The sequence below is a fragment of the Oncorhynchus gorbuscha genome, linkage group LG14 (genome assembly GCF_021184085.1).
Source record: "Oncorhynchus gorbuscha isolate QuinsamMale2020 ecotype Even-year linkage group LG14, OgorEven_v1.0, whole genome shotgun sequence".
NCBI lineage: Eukaryota > Metazoa > Chordata > Actinopteri > Salmoniformes > Salmonidae > Oncorhynchus > Oncorhynchus gorbuscha.
The window spans coordinates 34,895,269-34,915,958 of NC_060186.1; the positions used below are offsets into that span (position 1 = coordinate 34,895,269).

The following is a 20,690-nucleotide window of genomic DNA, read 5'->3' on the forward strand; positions in this document are numbered from 1 at the left end:
ATACTCAACGACCAAGGCAATAATCCACACTTAAAATAGTGAGAATGCGTAATACATCGCATTATATAAACTTAGATACTCACGCGCTGTCTTTTAGAGTGAAGAGCGATGTTTGTACAAAATGTCAGTGGTTGAAATGTATATTGTTTTGTTTCGGTGGAGATCGGTGTTTTAATGATTAGCTACGATTGAACGTGCAATGAAGGAGTTTGACTATCACGCTAGTGCCCTCCCTGCAGTCTATATGCATGTTGTACATTAGACCTGCGCACTAACATGTCAAACAAGCCAATATTTGCGATTATAATAAGAATAGACTATGAAATTACCCACTCATAATTTCTCAATTATTTACATGTAGTATGCATGATTTCTCTGTATCGATGAAAGCCTACTAGGGAGTTGATGTTTAATCAATATGACTAATTCCATAGGTGTAGCAAAAATCAATTAAGACTCAACTTCATATGCTCCTATCTCAATCAATTGTACTTAAATCGCAACAATATGATGTATATGCTAGGCATTTTGGAACGACAACATGATTATTGTGAATGGGAACACATCATGGCACGCGCAGTAGAAAACATACTCTACATGAGCTAATTTCAAATAGTCCTATTGGTTTGAGCAATTTTGCAATATTTCATCATCTTTGTTTCATGTGGAGAGAAAGCAAGTTGTTTCATGGGGTACATAGGCCTGCCCGTGCGTAGGTCCTGGAAAAAACATCGCATTGGGAATTGTTATCTTGTTATTTGATGGCCAGCTGCGACCCACAATTTATTGAAATATAAACATGTTTTTGTAGGCCTAGAGCTGGCTCTACATTAGTATAGGCCTTATGTGTTTGTCATATGGAAAGTGGCATATAGGCCTATGTCAAATGACTATTCATACATTAAATTACGTGATTGTGAATTAGGAAACATGTATTGAAAAAAATGTAGGAATTAAGCCAGACATTGCCAAATTAGTTGATCCCAGGTTGGTATCTGGGCGAGACATGATCCTCGTGGTACACTACCCTCCCCTACCGACAAAGCAGGACTGGGATCCAATCACCTCCTTTTTTCGAAATGATGAAATCACCTCGGTAGATACGATTGGATTGCTATATTAGGAATGTGCCGTGCTCTTTATAAAGCCAGCACTTCAGTGGTTAGACAGGGATACATATTTGCGAATTATAGAATCGAGCGGCTAAACGCGTTAGCATACCTTCAGGGAAATTTAACAAGACTCATAGCCATAATTCGTAGCTAGCTAACACAAAGACAGCTGATACATAATTATTTTCGAATGTCATATTTGTTTAAAAGCTAGAGTCAAGGGAAAGTGGTCTATCAGTGTAAAAAGCAACAAATGGCAGAGATACGAAAAAAGCTGGTCGTCGTCGGTGACGGCGCGTGTGGGAAAACCTGCTTGCTGATTGTATTCAGCAAAGACGAGTTTCCTGAGGTCTATGTGCCAACTGTATTTGATAACTATGTGGCGGACATTGAAGTGGACACCAAGCAAGTCCAACTAGCACTATGGGACACGGCTGGACAGGAGGACTACGACCGCCTTCGCCCGCTGTCCTATCCGGACACCGATGTCATCCTGATGTGCTTTTCCGTGGACAGCCCGGACTCCCTCGAAAACATCCCCGAGAAATGGGTGCCAGAGGTTAAGCACTTTTGTCCCAACGTGCCAATTATTTTAGTCGCCAACAAGAGAGACTTGCGCAACGACGAGATTGTTAGGACCGAGCTGTCCAGAATGAAACAGGAACCCGTGAAAACAGAGGACGGGCGCGCCATGGCCGTGCGCATTAGTGCATATGACTATTTGGAGTGTTCTGCTAAAACCAAGGATGGTATTCGGGAGGTGTTCGACACTGCGACACGTGCAGCTTTACAGAAGAGATCAAAACCCTCCAACGGTTGTGTAAACTGCTGTCTGTTGTTGTGATTTAATAAACGGCTGACGTAAGCGATAATATAGGCCCACGGCTGCCAACACCATCAACACCTGTTGTCCTTGTGCTTGAAAAGTAAAAAATAAAAAACGACTCTGCATGCCTCTCATTAAAGACTTTCTTGCGAGCCAGTAGCATAATGTTCAAAATAAATGATAATCCGATTATGGATCATCATCTGGATCTATTCTGACCAATTTACCTTATTTGACTCGAATATATAATCAAATACAAGTACAACGGACACTCCCTGTGATTATAATTTACTGAAGAAATACGTTTGTCAAATATTCAAGATGCTGCCTGAAATTATGCTGTAGTCTTTGAGGATCTTGTTCCAAGTAGCCTACTTGAGTGTCTGGGACCAAGGCTTGTTGATATGCAACCAGTGTGTTTGGCAATTTATGGAATCTGTGGAGGGAAATATAGGCCTATAGCTGAAAGCAGTGTTCAAAAGGGAAAAGCAATGTACAACCTCGAGTTTTAGTGAAGGCTTTATCCCCTTATATGGTCACATTGCATTATTAATGTGAAAGAGGTTATTGTCCAGTTTTCAAGCCAAGATTCTACTTACTCAAAGTGTTGGAGCCTACATGACTGTTTTGAATTTTAAGCCTTAGACATTTTTTGGGGGGCCAAGCTGCTCTCAAACTGATCAAAAAGGCTGTCCATCCTGCCTCCAGTGGGGTTTTTGTTGTGTGTAAATTGTTGACATTGCATTAAGATGACAGGGTCTGCAGCGCTGTGTAAAGAATGAATGCAATTATTTCACATATTGTATATGGAGTTTCAAAAAGACCCCAATAGTGCAATATGTTTTTATGTCTTCAAGTTTGTGTCACAGTTATTTTTATTGTTTTTAAATAAAGATATGATCATAATGTATAACCTAGTGCCAGTTGAATTCCATATGGTTGGCCTCTGCTGGGGATGTAAACTGTAAATGCACATGGGAAAACCTCATTATTTTACTTTTGTGTATAACTATCTGTCCCATAATTGATAGGGACAGTTTCATAGTGGATCATCATAGCAAGAATTAACTCCGAAGTCAGGAATTTAAGGTCACCAGCAATATAGAGATCCCCCAAAAAATATTTCAACCTTGACCTATGTGTCTCGTATTCCTCAGGGTCACAAAGCAATCAACTTATGTAATGCAATTATAGCTTACTGCTGGCAGCAGCTCACCCACATCATGCATGTTTTCACTTCAGTCTTGTTTAGGATTAATGGCAACACAATCCAGGACAAGACCAACTACCCCTGATGCAGGAAGGGGTTAGGTGGTGTGGAAAGGAGAAATAAAAGAAAAAAACAATACTGGAAATAGTATTACAGCACAATAAGAGGAAATGAGCTCAAAGGACAGAGCACACAGATAAATACAGAGCAAACAGGATGACTGGGAGACTGCTTTCCATTACACCCCAACTACATAGAAACGACTGGAAGCACTGGTAGGCCTACTAAATGTTCTATTTTATTGTGTACGTTATTCGTTTAAAATAGGGAGATAAGATAGACGGTTTTTGTTTCTAAAATGGGGATGGTTTTGGGATGGTTCTATCAAGAGAACTGTCAGGATATATTACACAATAATTGTAAAACTACAATACATTGTCTAGAAATTATTTTTCAACCACTTCACAAGTTTCTTGTTAACAAACTATAGTTTTGGCAAGTCGGTTAGGACATCTATTTTGTACATGACACAAGTCATTTTTCCAACAATTGTTTATCCAAGATGGCGTAGCAGTCAGACGTCTTGTCGTGTCGTGTCCCTTGTATATATCGTTTTTTTTAAACATGTTTTTCTTCGCATATCTTTTAAAACATTTTGCTAAAACTCAACTTCAAAATACTCTCCTGCAACCCGCCTCACCCAATGTAGCTATTTTTTCTAAAGTATTTATATTTACTTCGGATCCGGAACCCCTCAACTGAAGCTAGCCAGCTAACTAACTACCAGCTATCACTACCAGCAAACCATTGCTAGCGGTCTTCAGCTAACCGGTCATCAGTTAACCTTTAGCTCGGAATACTCTCGCCAGTTCGAACAGCACGACTAACCAGAGCATAACGGACCTATTATTTTTTTTATCCCCGGATTCCCACCGCAAACGGAACATTTTCAGCTGGATCTTCACAACTAGCTAACTAGCGAACCGCAACCCCGGATGATTACTCCTGGCTAGTGTTTCAACCCACTTAGCTTGAAGCTAGCCGGCCAGAGCTCCTGTGCTACCTCCGAAGCATACTCCTGGCCGGACCCACGACCGGTCTATCGATGTCACCACATGAAGAGGCATAAACAGACTCACCCCATCGCGACGCCCCCCCAAAGGCTAACTTTATAGCCCTTGCTATCTCCTTGCTTGCTAATTCAGCCTGCTAACTGCTAGCTTGTTTAGCCCCGGTATGCTAACTGCTACCTTGTTTAGCCCCGGCCTACTAACTGTAGAATGTATGCACACATGACTGTAAGTCGCTTTGGATAAAAGCGTCTGCTAAATGGCATATATTATTATTATTATTATTATATTATTATTATTGTTAGCTTGTTAGCACAGGCCTGCTAACCGTCTGAATCGCCGCGTCCCAAACACTCACTGGACCCATATTTACTTTCAATCTCTTTTCGATTTTTATTTGTTTATACCTTCCGGTAACCTGCCTCACCCAATGTGATACGGAATCGCTATTATTTTAAATTTTTAGAACACACTCAAGAACCTCCAGAAGCTAACCAGCTAACTAGCTACAAGCTATTTTTGTCATTGTTAACGGCTTTTTTTTTTGGCACAGCCAGCCAGTTTTTTTTTACCTGGATAATACTCGCCAGTCCAGCTTCCCTGCCCCAACCACCGCTGCCCCCTGGACACTGATCACTTGGCTACATAGCTGATGCATGCTGAACTGTCCATTAATCACGGTACTCCATTCTGCTTGTTAATGTTTTATCTGTCGGCCCCAGCCGCACTCAGGCTCTGTGTGTAGTTATTCCGACCCTCCCTGCCTAGTCAACGCCATTTTACCTGCTGTTGTTGTGCTAGCTGATTAGCTGTTGTTGTCTCACCTACTGTTTTAGCTACTGTTTTAGCTAGCTCTCCCAATTCAACACCTGTGATTACTGTATGCCTCGCTGTATGTCTCTCTCAAATGTCAATATGCCTTGTATACTGTTGTTCAGGTTAGTTATCATTGTTTTAGTTTACAATGGAGCCCCTAGTTCCACTCTTCATACCCCTGATACTTCCTTTGTCCCACCTCCCACACATGCGGTGACCTCACCCATTACAACCAGCATGTCCAGTGATACAACCTCTCTCATCACCCAGTGCCTGGGCTTACCTCCGCTGTACCCGCACCCCACCATACCCCTGTCTGCGCATTATGCCCTGAATATATTCTACCATGCCCAGAAATATGCTCCTTTTATTCTCTGTCCACAACGCTCGCGACCAGTTTTGATAGCCTTTAGCTGCACCCTCATTCTACTCCTCCTCTGTTCTGCGGGTGATGTGGAGGTAAACCCAGGCCCTGCATGTCCCCAGCCACCCTCATTTGTTGACTTCTGTGATCGAAAAAGCCTTGGTTTCATGCATGTCAACATCAGAAGCCTCCTCCCTAAGTTTGTTTTACTCACTGCTTTAGCACACTCTGCTAACCCTGATGTCCTTGCCGTGTCTGAATCCTGGCTCAGGAAGGCCACCAAAAATTCAGAGATTTCCATACCCAACTATAACATTTTCCGTCAAGATAGAACTGCCAAAGGGGGAGGAGTTGCAGTCTACTGCAGAGATAACCTGCAAAGTAATGTCATACTTTCCAGGTCCATACCCAAACAGTTCGAACTACTAATTTTGAAAATTTCTCTCCAGAAATAAGTCTCTCACTGTTGCCGCCTGCTACCGACCCCCTCAGCTCCCAGCTGTGCCCTGGACACCATTTGTGAATTGATCGCCCCCCATCTAGCTTCAGAGTTTGTTCTGTTAGGTGACCTCAACTGGGATATGCTTAACACCCCGACAGTCCTACAATCTAAGCTAGATGCCCTCAATCTCACACAAATCATCAAGGAACCCACCAGGTACAACCCTAAATCTGTAAACAAGGGCACCCTCATAGACGTCATCCTGACCAACAGGCCCTCCAAATACACCTCCGCTGTCTTCAACCAGGATCTCAGCGATCACTGCCTCATTGCCTGTATCCGCTACGGAGCCGCAGTCAAAGGACCACCCCTCATCACTGTCAAACGCTCCCTAAAACACTTCTGTGAGCAGGCCTTTCTAATCGACCTGGCCCGGGTATCCTGGAAGGACATTGACCTCATCCCGTCATTTGAGGATGCCTGGTGTTACGAATCCCGTAACATGAGACCCGTAACATAACTCATGCAAATTATTATTGTGACAAAGTAAAAGTGTGCACGAAATAACCACGACAACAGAAATCTACCGTCAAACTCCAGGTTTATTTATAAACACACGGTAATGGGGGGGAGCAGGAAAAGGGGCTGAGCTGGACCCAAGGAAAGAAACAATAAGTATTCAAAAACACCCCTAAGCTAGACTAGCCTACTTTAACAACAGCTAACTAACTAACCAAAAATACAGTGGGTGGTCCGCCCAGTTCTAACTAGTGTATTTAACAAAGTTCACCTACGGGTAGTGTATGCCCATGGGCGACTTGCCTTGGTTTCCCCCTTTTCCCACCAGCAATCAAACACAAACACCATAAACAAAAACAATACTCACAGGTGATGACAAAGTGCTATGGAGGTGCTTTAAACAAAAGAGAGGTTAAGACACAAAGCGAGAGTGAAACACAGAGACCTACAGACATGGCATTTACAGAGAGATTGAGATGAGCTGAGCTAAAGATTGAGCTGAGCTGAGCTGAGCTCTAGAACAAACAAATGGGGTTTTTAAACCATGGGGAAGGAACTGTAATAGGTCAGGAAATAGGAGGAGGTGTGTCTTCTGATTGATGATTGATTGTTGACTGATTGGGGAGTGATGGTTTTCACCTGTGAGGGGAGAAGGAGAGAAAAGAAACACACACACACAGGATACACACACACACAGGATAACTGTATCCGTAACACCTGGTCATTCTTTAAAAGTAACTTCCTCACCATTTTAGATAAGCATGCTCCGTTCAAAAAATGCAGAACTAAGAACAGATATAGCCCTTGGTTCACTCCAGACCTGACTGCCCTCGACCAGCACAAAAACATCCTTTGGCGGACTGAAATAGCATCGAATACTCCCCGCGATATGCAACTGTTCAGGGAAGTCAGGAACCAATACACGCAGTCAGTCAGGAAAGCTAAGGCCAGCTTCTTCAGGCAGAAGTTTGCATCCTGTAGCTCCAACTCCAAAAAGTTCTGGGACACTGTGAAGTCCATGGAGAACAAGAGCACCTCTTCCCAGCTGCCCACTGCACTGAGGCTAGGTAACACGGTCACCACCGATAAACCCATGATTATTGAAAACTTCAACAAGCATTTCTCAACGGCTGGCCATGCCTTCCGCCTGGCTACTCCAACCTCGGCCAACAGCTCCGGCCCCCCCGCAACTACTCGTCCAAGCCTCTCCAGGTTCTCCTTTACCCAAATCCAGATAGCAGATGTTCTGAAAGAGCTGCAAAACCTGGACCCGTACAAATCAGCTGGGCTTGACAATCTGGACCCTCTATTTCTGAAACTATCCGCCGCCATTGTCGCAACCCCTATTACCAGCCTGTTCAACCTCTCTTTCATATCGTCTGAGATCCCCAAGGATTGGAAAGCTGCCGCAGTCATCCCCCTCTTCAAAGGGGGAGACACCCTGGACCAAAACTGTTACAGACCTATATCCATCCTGCCCTGCCTATCTAAGGTCTTCGAAAGCCAAGTCAACAAACAGGTCACTGACCATCTCGAATCCCACCGTACCTTCTCCGCTGTGCAATCTGGTTTCCGAGCCGGTCACGGGTGCACCTCAGCCACGCTCAAGGTACTAAACGATATCATAACCGCCATCGATAAAAGACAGTACTGTGCAGCCGTCTTCATCGACCTTGCCAAGGCTTTCGACTCTGTCAATCACCATATTCTTATCGGCAGACTCAGTAGCCTCGGTTTTTCGGATGACTGCCTTGCCTGGTTCACCAATTACTTTGCAGACAGAGTTCAGTGTGTCAAATCAGAGGGCATGCTGTCCGGTCCTCTGGCAGTCTCTATGGGGGTGCCACAGGGTTAAATTCTCGGGACGACTCTTTTCTCTGTATATATCAATGATGTTGCTCTTGCTGCGGGCGATTCCCTGATCCACCTCTACGCAGACGACACCATTCTATATACTTCCGGCCCGTCCTTGGACACTGTGCTATCTAACCTCCAAACGAGCTTCAATGCCATACAACACTCCTCCCGTGGCCTCCAACTGCTCTTAAACACTAGTAAAACCAAATGCATGCTTTTCAACCGTTCGCTGCCTGCACCCGCACGCCTGACCAGCATCACCACCCTGGATGGTTCCGACCTTGAATATGTGGACATCTATAAGTACCTAGGTGTCTGGCTAGACTGTAAACTCTCCTTCCAGACTCATATCAAAAATCTCCAATCGAAAATCAAATCAAGAGTCGGCTTTCTATTCCGCAACAAAGCCTCCTTCACTCACTCCTCCAAACTTACCCTAGTAAAACTGACTATCCTACCAATCCTCGACTTCGGCGATGTCATCTACAAAATTGCTTCCAATACTCTACTCAGCAAACTGGATGCAGTTTATCACAGTGCCATCCGTTTTGTCACTAAAACACCTTATACCACCCACCACTGCGACTTGTATGCTCTAGTCGGCTGGCCCTCGCTACATATTCGTCGCCAGACCCACTGGCTCCAGGTCATCTACAAGTCCATGCTAGGTAAAGCTCCGCCTTATCTCAGTTCACTGGTCACGATGGCAACACCCATCCGTAGCACGCGCTCCAGCAGGTGTATCTCACTGATCATCCCTAAAGCCAACACCTCATTTGGCCGCCTTTCGTTCCAGTTCTCTGCTGCCTGTGACTGGAACGAATCGCAAAAATCGCTGAAGTTGGAGACTTTTATCTCCCTCACCAACTTCAAACATCTGCTATCTGAGCAGCTAACCGATCGCTGCAGCTGTACATAGTCACTCCCCATACTGTTTTCATTTATTTACTTTTCTGCTCTTTTGCACACCAATATCTCTACCTGTACATGACCAGCTGATCATTTATCACTCGAGTGTTAATCTGCAAAATTGTAATTATTCGCCTACCTCCTCATGCCTTTTGCACACGTGTATTCCTTTTTTTCTCCCCTTTTTTTCTACTGTGTTATTGACTTGTTAATTGTTTACTCCATGTGTAACTCTGTGTTGTCTGTTCACACTGCTATGCTTTATCTTGGCCAGGTCGCAGTTGCAAATGAGAACTTGTTCTCAACTAGCCTACCTGGTTAAATAAAGGTGAAATATATATATATATTTTTTAAATACAGACAGATTATTTCATTTATAATTCACTGTATCACAAATCCAGTGGGTCAGAAGTTTACACACACTAAGTTGACTGTGCCATTAAACAGCTTGGACAATTCCAGAAAAGGATGTCGTGGCTTTAGAAGCTTCTGATAGGCTAATTGACATAATTTGAGTCAATTGGAGGTGTACCTGTGGATACCTGTGGAAGCAATTTACAAACGCCTGAAGTTACCACGTTCATCTGAACAAACAATAGTACGCAAGTATAAATACCATGGGACCATGCAGCCGTCATACCGCTCAGGAAGGAGACGCGTTCTGTCTCCAATAGATGAATATACGTTGGTCCAAAAAGTGGAAATCAATCCCAGAACAACAGCAATGGACCTTGTGAAGATGCTGGAGGAAACAGGTACAAAAGTATCCATATCCACAGTAAAACGAGTCCTATATCGACATAATCTGAAAAGTTGCTCAGCAAGGAAGAAGCCACTGCTCCAAAACCGCCATAAAAAAGCCAGACTATGGTTAGCAACTGCACATGGGGACAAAGATTGTACTTTTTGGAGAAATGTCCTCTGGTCTGATGAAACAAAAATATAACTATTTGGCCGTAATAACCATCGTTATGTTTGGAGGAAAAAGAGGGAGGCTTGCAAGCCGAAGAACACTATCCCAACCGTGAAGCACGGGGGTGGCATCATCATGTTGTGGTTGTGCTTTGCCACAGGAGAGACTGGTGCACTGCTCAAAATAGATGGCATCATGAGGAGGAAAATTATGTGGATATATTGAAGCAACATCTCAAGACATCAGTCAGGAATTTAAAACTTGGTCGCAAATGGGTCTTCCAAATGGACAATGACCCTAAGCATACTTCCAAAGTTGTGGCAAAAATGGCTTAAGGACAACAAAGTCAAGGTATTGGAGTGGCCATCACAAAGCCCTGACCTCAGTCCTATAGAAAATGTGTGGGTAGAACTGAAAAAGCGTGTGCGAGGAAGGAGGCCTACAAACCTAAAAATGGCACCGGAAGACATTTACATTTAAGTCATTTAGCAGACTTACAAATTGGTGCATTCACCTTATGACATCCAGTGGAACAGTCACTTTACAATAGTGCATCTAAATCTTAAAGGGGGGAGGGGGTGAGAGGGAATACTTATCCTATCCTAGGTATTCCTTAAAGAGGTGGGGTTTCAGGTGTCTCCGGAAGGTGGTGATTGACTCCGCTGTCCTGGCGTCGTGAGGGAGTTTGTTCCATCATTGGGGGGCCAGAACAGCGAAGAAATGGCAGTAGTTTAACGGGCGCCCAACCAATTGTGCTAAAATGTGGGGGGTTTTCACTTTATTTGTAACTTATTTTGTCCATAATGTTTCTGCAACCGTAGCTTACAGCAAAAAATAGCTTCTGGATATCAGGACAGCAATCATTCACCTTTGATTTGACAAAGATTTTTTCTACAACAAGGACGACGCACAAGACATTCTCCAAACACCCCACAGGGCCGAGATCCCCGTTATTTGCAAGAGAAAGCGACGCAGGTACAGAGGACAAAGAGCCGGGTGCCTGGTCAGGACCCGGAGAAGGCGACTGGGAAAGCTGCCGTTACTGTCAATACTACTTGTCAATGTGCAATCATTGGACAATAAATTAGATGAGGTACGATCACAAATATTCTACCATCAAAAACTGTAATATCCTATATTTCACGGAATCGTGGCTGAGTGACGACATGGTTATGGGGGGGGGGGGGGGGTCTGTGTATTTTTGTAAACAACAGCTGGTGCTCGAAATCTAAGGAAGTCTCTAGATTTGCTCACCTGAAGTAGAGTATATTGTGATGAATTGCAGGCCACACTACTTGCCTAGAGAGTTTTCAGCTATACTTTTCATGGCTGTTTATTTACCACCACAGACAGATGCTGGCACTAAGACCGCACTCATTCAGCTGTATAAGGAAATAAGCAAACAGGAAACCACTCACCCAGAGGCGGCGCTCCTAGTGGCCAGAGACTTTAATGCAGGGAAACTTGAAAACTGTTCTACCAAATTTCTATCAACATGTTAAATGTGCAACCAGAGGGAAAAAAATTCTAGATCACCTGTACTCCACACACAGAGACGCGTACAAAGCTCTCCCTCGCCCTCCATTTGGTAAATCCGACCACAACTATATCCTCCTGAATCCTGCTTACAAGCAAAAATGAAAGCAGGAAGCACCAGTGACTTGGTCTATAAAAACGTGGTCAGATGAAGCAGATGCTAAACTACAGGACTGTTTTGCTATCACAGACCTGAAAATGTACCGGGATTCTTACGATGGCATTGAGGAGTACACCACATCAGTCACTGGCTTTATCAATAAGTGCATCAAGGACGTCATCCCCACAGTGACTGTACGTACATACCCCAACCAGAAGCCATGGATTACAGGCAACATTCGCACTGAGCTAAAGGGAAGAGCTGCCGCTTTCAAGGTGCGGGACTCTAACCTGGAAGCTGACAAGAAATCCTGCTATGCCCTGTGACGAACCATCAAACAGGCAAAGCGTCAATTCTCGGGCTAAGATTGAATCATACTACACCGGATCTGACACTTGTCTTATGTGGCAGGGCTTGTAAACTACTACAGACTACAAAGAGAAGCACATTTGCAAGCTGCCAAGTGACACGAGCCTACCAGACGAGCTAAATCACTTCAATGTCGCTTCGAGGCAAGCAACACTGAGGCATGCATGAGAGCATCAGCTGTTCCGGACGACTGTGTGATCACGCAGTCCTTAGCCAACTTGAGTAAGACCTTTAAACAGGTCAACATACACAAGGCTGCGGGGCCAGACTGATTACCAGGACTTGTGCTCCAGGCATGTGCTGACTAACTGGCAGGTGTCTTCACTGACATTTTTAACATGTCCCTGATTGAGTCTGTAATACCAGCATGTTTCAAGCAGACCACCATAGTCCCTGTGCCCAAGAACACAAAGGCAACCTGCCTAAATGACTACAGACCCGTAGCTTTGAAAGGTTGGTAATGGCTAACATCAACACCATTATCCCAGAAACCCTAGACACACTCCAATTTGCATACCGCCCAAACAGATCCACAGATGCTGCAATCTATATTGCACTCCACACTGCCCTTTCCCACCTGGACAAAAGGAACACTTATGTGACAATGCTATTCATTGACTACAGCTCAGCGTTCAACACCATGGTACCCTCAAAGCTCATCACTAAGCTAAAGATCCTAGGACTAAACACCTCCCTCAACAACTGGATCCTGGACTTCCTGACGGGCAGCCCCCAGGTGGTGAGGGTAGGTAGCAACACATCTGCCATGCTGATTCTCAACACTGGAGCTCCACAGGAGTGTGTGCTCAGTCCCCTCCTGTACTCCCTGTTCACCTACGACTGCATGGCCAGGCATGACTACAACATCATCATTAAATTTGCAGACGACACAACAGTGCCTGATCACAGACAACGACAAGACAGTCTATAGGGAGGAGGTCAGAGACCTGGCTGGGTAGTGCCAGAATAACAACCTATCCCTCAACGTAACCAAGACTAAGGAGATAATTGTGGACTACAGGAAAAGGAGGACCCGAGCACACCCCCATTCTCATCAACGGGGCTGTAGTGGAGCAGGTTGAGAGCTTCAAGTTCCTTGGTGTCCACATCAACAATAAACTAGATTGGTCCAAACATACTAAAACAGTCATGAAGAGGTCACAACAAAGCCTATTCCCCCTCAGGAGACTGAAAAGATTTGGCGTGGGTCCTGAGATCCTCAAAAGGTTTTACAGCTGCAACATCGAGAGCAACACTGGTTGCATCACTGCCTGGTACAGCAATTGCTCGGCCTCTGACCACAAGGCACTACAGAGGGTAGTGCGTACGGCCCAGTACATCACTGGGGCTAAGATGCCTGCCATCCAGGATCTCTACACCAGGCTGTGTCAGAGGAAGGTCCTAAAAATTGTCAACGACCCCAGCCACCCCAGACATAGACTGTTCTCTCTATTACCGCATGGCAAGCAGTACCGGAGTACCAAGTCTAGGACAAAAAGGCTTCTCAAAAGTATTTACCCCCAAGCCATAAGACTCCTGAACAATGGATACCCGGAGTATTTGCATTGTGTGCCCCTCCCAACCCTTATTTTTACGCTGCTGCTACTCTCTGTTTATCATATATGCATAGTCACTTTAACTACACATTCATGTACATACTACCTCAATTGGGTCGACAAACCACTGCTCCCGCACAGTGGCTAACCGGGCTATCTGCATTGTGTCCCGCCACCCACCACCCGCCAACCCCTCTTTTACGCTACTGATACTCTCTGTTCATCATATATGCATAGTCACTTTAACCATATCTACATGTACATACTACCTCAATCAGCCTGACTAACTGGTGTCTGTATGTAGCTTCGCTACTTTTAAACATTTACATTTACATTTACATTTAAGTCATTTAGCAGACGCTCTTATCCAGAGCGACTTACAAATTGGTGCATTCACCTTATGACATCCAGTGGAACAGCCACTTTACAATAGTGCATCTAAATCTTAAAGGGGGGGGGTGAGAGGGATTACTTTATCCTATCCTAGGTATTCCTTAAAGAGGTGGGGTTTCAGGTGTCTCCGGAAGGTGGTGATTGACTCCGCTGTCCTGGCGTCGTGAGGGAGTTTGTTCCACCATTGGGGGGCCAGAGCAGCGAACAGTTTTGACTGGGCTGAGCGGGAACTGTACTTCCTCAGTGGTAGGGAGGCGAGCAGGCCAGAGGTGGATGAACGCAGTGCCCTTGTTTGGGTGTAGGGCCTGATCAGAGCCTGGAGGTACTGAGGTGCCGTTCCCCTCACAGCTCCGTAGGCAAGCACCATGGTCTTGTAGCGGATGCGAGCTTCAACTGGAAGCCAGTGGAGAGAGCGGAGGAGCGGGGTGACGTGAGAGAACTAAAACTAAACTTAAAGCCTCGCTACGGTATAGAGCCTGTCTTTTTACTGTTGTTTTATTTCTTTACTTATCTATTGTTCACCTAACATATTTTTTGCACTATTGGTTAGAGCCTGTAAGTAAGCATTTCAATGTAATACCTGTTGTATTTGGCGCACGTGACAAATAAACTTTGATTTGATTTGAAACCTGACTCCGTTACACCAGCTCTGTCAGGAGGAATTGTGGGAAGCTTGTGGAAGGCTACCTGAAACATTTGACCCAAGTTAAATAATGCAAAGGCGATTCTACCAAATACTAACTGAGTGTATGTAAACTCTGACCCACTGGGAATGTGATGAAATAAATAAAAGCTGAAATAAATAATTCTCTCAACTATTATTCTGACATTTCACATTCTTAAAATAAAGTGGTGATCCTAACTGACCTAAGGCATGTAATTTTTACTAGGATTAAATGTCAGGAATTGTGAAAAACTGAGTTTAAATGTTATTGGCTAAGGTGGTTGCAAACTTCCGACTTCAACTATAAGAGGTGAAATGTGTTCAATGGAAAGCAACAAAAATGAGTTACATAGTGAATGTTTGAGAAGGTACTCAGTTAATTGCAACACGTCTTAATATGATGTGGTCTTTGTCAGAGTGTCTCAATAAACTCTGTGTTTTATTGATGTTTTTGGAGCCCTACCTTTACAGTACCACATTAAATTTGAATCAACATACGGCTGATGACTTATGTTTTTGCTGTTTTATTCCCAGTAATCAAATGTTGGAGCAAACTATATGAAATTTAAAAAAAATCTTAATGTCAACATGTGTGCTTGGGCACGAGTCAAGTAGTGTAATCCACATAAAATAGGGTTAGGTCCTCCGATACACGACCCAACCAAGCCACACTGCTTCTTAACACCTGCATCCGGCCCGCCACACGAGTCATTGGTGCGCAATGAGACAAGGATTTCCCTACCGGCCAAACCCTCCCTAACGACTACGCTAAGCCAATTGTGCATCCCTCCACGGACCTCCCGGTCGCAGACAGTCACGGCAGAGCCTGGGCGTGAACCCAGAGTCTCTGGTGGCACAGCTAGTGCTGCAGTACAGCACCCTTAATAACCACTGCACCACCCAGGAGGCCTAGTTTCCAGTTTTTATTGTCACATACTATTGCTCTTTTCCAACAATGCAGTAATCAATATCAGTAGAACTATACAACATTTATAAATTAAATTCAAGTAGAACAAAAACACACAATAAATAGACATAAGATGAACACAAGAACGTAAGTAAGCTACTGTATAGTTCCAGGGTCAGTGTCAATACGATATTTATAATGTTCAAGGATAATGGGTTAAATATGCATAGGGCAGGGATGGGCAACTGGCATCCCCTTTTGAAGTGCCAGCGGACCAATTTCCCTCCCAAATTATATATATATATATATTTTTAAGGGAACTCTCAATTTAGAAATTTGGTTGTGCATCAGCAGTCACTCAATTAGCCCATGTCAGCCAACATTTTTTAGATTGGTAAGTTAGTCACCTAGCGGCGTGGTGTCAATGGTGTGCGTACTGGGAGCAGGGTCAGGTGCAGGAGAGCAGAGAGTTGTGAACAGGCGCACACTTTATTGAGGCAGGAGAAACCAACAGACGGATGCCACTGCGTCGAAACCTCCAGCCAAGAGGCAAAAGTGCAAAACGCGCAAACAGTCACAATAATTAAGTTCAAACAAATAACCATACCTCGTGACAAAACACGGAATAAAAGAAAACCAGTCTAGCATGTCAATTTTTAAAATTTATTTTATTTCACCTTTATTTAATCAGGTAGGCTAGTTGAGAACAAGTTCTCATTTGCAACTGCGACCTGGCCAAGATAAAGCATAGCAGTGTGAACAGACAACACAGAGTTACACATGGAGTAAACAATTAACAAGTCAATAACACAGTAGAACAAAAAAAAAGAACAAAAAGAGAGTCTATATACATTCTGTGCAAAAGGCATGAGGAGGTAGCCGAATAATTAAAATCAAATCAAATCAAATTTATTTATATAGCCCTTCGTACATCAGCTGATATCTCAAAGTGCTGTACAGAAACCCAGCCTAAAACCCCAAACAGCAAACAATGCAGGTGTAAAAGCACGGTGGCTAGGAAAAACTCCCTAGAAAGGCCAAAACCTAGGAAGAAACCTAGAGAGGAACCGGGCTATGTGGGGTGGCCAGTCCTCTTCTGGCTGTGCCGGGTAGAGATTATAACAGAACATGACCAAGATGTTCAAATGTTCATAAATGACCAGCATGGTCAAATAATAATAAGGCAGAACAGTTGAAACTGGAGCAGCAGCACAGTCAGGTGGACTGGGGACAGCAAGGAGCCATCATGTCAGGTAGTCCTGGGGCACGGTCCTAGGGCTCAGGTCCTCCGAGAGAGAGAAAGAAAGAGAGAATTAGAGAGAGCATATGTGGGGTGGCCAGTCCTCTTCTGGCTGTGCCGGGTGGAGATTATAACAGAACGTGGCCAAGATGTTCAAATGTTCATAAATGACCAGCATGGTTGAATAATAGTAAGGCAGAACAGTTGAAACTGGAGCAGGAGCATGGCCAGGTGGACTGGGGACAGCAAGGAGTCCTCATGTCAGGTAGTCCTGGGACATGGTCCTAGGGCCCAGGCCAGTTGAAACTGGAGCAGCAGCATGGCCAGGTGGACTGGGGACAGCAAGTAGTCATCATGTCAGGTAGTCCTGACAATTTTGCAGATCAACACTGGAGTGATATATGATCAGATGGTCAAGTACAGGTAGAGATATAGGTGTGCAAAAGAGCAGAAAAGTTAATAAATAAAAACAGTATGGGGATGAGGTAGGTAAAAATGGGTGAGCTATTTACCGATAGACTATGTACAGCTTCAGCGATCGGTTAGCTGCTCAGATAGCAGATGTTTGAAGTTGGTGAGGGAGATAAAAGTCTCCAACTTCAGCAATTTTTGCAATTCGTTCCAGTCACAGGCAGCAGAGAACTGGAACGAAAGGCGGCCAAATGAGGTGTTGGCTTTAGGGCTGATCAGTGAGATAAACCTGCTGGAGGGCGTGCTACGGGTGGGTGTTGCCATCGTGACCAGTGAACTGAGATAAGGCGGAGCTTTACCTAGCATGGACTTGTAGATAACCTGGAGCCAGTGGGTCTGGCGACGAATATGTAGCGAGGGCCAGCCGACTAGAGCATACAGGTCGCAGTGGTGGGTGGTATAAGGTGCTTTAGTGACAAAACGGATGGCACTGTGATAAACTGCATCCAGGATGTGTTTGTGCTGGTCGAGGGCAGTCAGGTCTGGAGTGAACCAAGGGCTATATCTGTTCTTAGTTCTGCATTTTTTGAACGGAGCATGCTTATCTAAATGGTGAGGAAGTTACTTTTGAAGAATGACCAGGCATCCTCAACTGACGGGATGAGGTCAATGTCCTTCCAGGATACCCGGGCCAGGTCGATTAGAAAGGCCTGCTCACAGAAGTGTTTTAGGGAGCGTTTGACAGTGATCAGGGGTGGTCGTTTGACTGCGGATCCGTAGCGGAGGGCATCTAGCTTAGATTGTAGGACTGCCGGGGTGTTAAGCATATCCCAGTTGAGGTCACCTAACAGAACAAACTCTGAAGCTAGATGGGGGGCGATCAATTCACAAATGGTGTCCAGGGCACAGCTGGGAGCTGAGGGGGGTCGGTAGAAGGCGGCAACAGTGAGCGACTTATTTCTGGAGAGAGTAATTTTTTAAATTAGTAGTTCGAACTGTTTGGGTATGGACCTGGAAAGTATGACATTACTTTGCAGGCTATCTCTGCAGTAGACTGCAACTCCTCCACCTTTGGCAGTTCTATCTTGACGGAAAATGTTATAGTTGGGTATGGAAATCTCTGAATTTTTGGTGGCCTTGAGTAAAACAAACTTAGGGAGGAGGCTTCTGATGTTGACATGCATGAAACCAAGGCTTTTTCGATCACAGAAGTCAACGAATGATGGTGCCTGGGGACATACAGGGCCTGCGGAACAGAGGAGGAGTAGTATGAGTAGTATGAGGGTGCGGCTAAATGCTAAAAACTGGTCGCCTAGGGCGTTGGGGACAAAGAATAAAAGGAGCAGATTTCTGGGCATGGTAGAATATATTCAGGGCATAATGCGCAGACAGGGGTATGGTGGGGTGCGGGTACAGCGGAGGTAAGCCCAGGCACTGGGTGATGATAAGAGAGGTTGTATCTCTGGACATGCTGGTTGTAAATGGGTGAGATCACCACATGTGTGGGAGGTGGGACAAAGGAGGTATCAGGGGTATGAAGAGTGGAACTAGGGGCTCCATTGTAAACTAAAACAATGATAACTAACCTGAACAACAGTATACAAGGCATATTGACATTTGAGAGAGACATACAGCGAGGCATACAGTAATCACAGGTGTTGATTGGGAGAGCTAGCTAAAACAGTAGGTGAGACAACAACAGCTAACCAGCTAGCACAACAACAGCAGGTAAAATGGCGTTGAATAGGCAGAGAGGGTCGGATTGACTACACACAGAGCCTGAGTGCGGCTGGGGCCGACAGATAAAACATAAACAAGCAGAATGGAGTACCGTGATTAATGGACAGTCCAGCATGCATCAGCTATGTAGCCAAGTGATCAATGTCCAGGGGGCAGCGGTGGATGGGACAGGGAAGCTAGACCGGCGAGTATTATCCAGGTTTTAAAAAAATGTTTGGCTGTGCAGAAGGTAAAAGCTGCTAGCAGTGGCTAACAATGACTAAATAGCTTGTAGCTAGTTAGCTGGTTAGCTTCTGGAGGTTCTTGAATGTGTTCTAAAAATTAAAAATAATAGCGGTTCCGTATCACATTGGGTGAGGCAGGTTACCGGAAGGTATAATCGAATTAAAAATCGGAAAGAGATTGAAAGTAAATATGGGTCCAGTGAGTGGTTGGGCTGGCTGGGGACGCGGCGATTCAGACAGTTAGCAGGCCTGTGCTAACAAGCTAACAGTTAGTAGGCAGGGGCTAAACAAGCTAGCAGTTAGCAGACCGGGGCTAAACAAGCTAGCAGTTAGCAGGCCGAATTAGCAAGCTAGCAGATAGCAAGGGCTAGAAAGTTAGCCTTTGGGGGACGTCGCGATGGGGTTAAGTCTGTTTATGCCTCTTCATGCGGTGACATCGATAGACCTGTCATGGGTCCGGATATTGTAGCCCAGGAGTATGCTTCGGTGGTAGCACAGGAGCTCTGGCCGGGCTAGCTTCAGGCTAAGTGGATGGAAACGCTAGCCAGGAGTAATCATCCGAGGTTGCGGGTAGCTAGTTGACAATTTCACACAAAGACATGAGGGGGAACAGAGGAATAAATACATGTAGTGTGATTGGGGAATGAAAACCAGGTGTGCAGGGAAAAAGACAAAACAAATGGATAAATGAAAAATGGAGCGGTGAAGGCTAGAAAGCCGGTGACCGCCGAATGCCGTCCGAACAAGGAAAGGGACCGACGTCGGCGGAAGTCATGACAGTACCCCCCCCCTTTGACGAGCGGCTCCAGCAGCGTGCCGACACCGGCCTCAGGAACGACCCAGAGGGCGAGGCGCAGGGCGATCCGGCCGGCGACGGTGGAACGCCCGCATCAGTTCAGGGTCCAACATATCCGCCACCAGAACCCAGCACCTCTCCTCCAGACCGTACCCCTCCCACTCCACGAGGTACTGAAGGCCACTCGTCTGACGCCTCGAATCCAGGATGGAACGGACGGAGTATGCCGGGGCCCCCTCGATGTCCAGAGGGGGTGGAGGAACCTCCCGCACCTCAGACTCCTGGAGCGGACCAACCACCACCAGCCTGAGGAGAGACACATGGAATTAGGGGTTAATATGTTACAGCTGTAACCTGTAACATACCTCGTTCACTCTCCTCAGGACTTTGAATGGCCCCACAAACCGTGAACCCAGCTTCCGGCAGGGCAGCTTCGGGTCGAGAGCCAGACCCGGTCTCCAGGTGCGAACACTGGGGCCTCACTGCGGTGATGGTCCGCGCTGGTCTTTTGGCGCAGCGCGGCCTGCTGAAGGTGACCATGGGCGGCTTCCCATGTCTCCTCCGCACGCCTGAACCAATCGTCCACTGCAGGAGCCTCGGTCTGACTCTGATGCCACGGTGCCAGAACGGATGGTACCCCAATACATACTAAAAGGGGGAGAGGTTAGTGGAGGAGTGGCGGAGCGAGTTCTGCGCCCTCTCTGCCCAGGGCACGA

The 20,690-nt window shown here is 45.5% G+C and overlaps 2 protein-coding genes across 10 annotated transcripts in view; one reads left to right on the forward strand and one right to left on the reverse strand.

The window, feature by feature from the left end:
- Positions 1-239, reverse strand: part of pum2 (pumilio RNA-binding family member 2) — a 56,151-nt gene extending 55,912 nt beyond the window's left edge. For all 9 annotated transcript variants that reach the window (XM_046297879.1, XM_046297881.1, XM_046297885.1 and 6 more), the window contains exon 1: positions 84-239. The gene's annotated coding sequence lies outside the window, so the exon portion shown is untranslated. The remainder of the gene's footprint in view (positions 1-83) is intronic.
- Positions 240-1,151: 912 nt separating this feature from the next.
- Positions 1,152-2,848, forward strand: LOC123995633 (rho-related GTP-binding protein RhoB). The gene has a single exon (XM_046299278.1). It carries the CDS (start codon positions 1,366-1,368, stop codon positions 1,954-1,956), a length of 591 nt encoding a protein of 196 aa, XP_046155234.1. The 5' UTR covers positions 1,152-1,365; the 3' UTR covers positions 1,957-2,848.
- Positions 2,849-20,690: the final 17,842 nt, after the last annotated feature.

Bases quoted from the DNA above. Each gene is read 5' to 3' on its own strand.
- LOC123995633 (XM_046299278.1), top strand. From the start codon at position 1,366: ATGGCAGAGATACGAAAAAAGCTGGTCGTCGTCGGTGACGGCGCGTGT.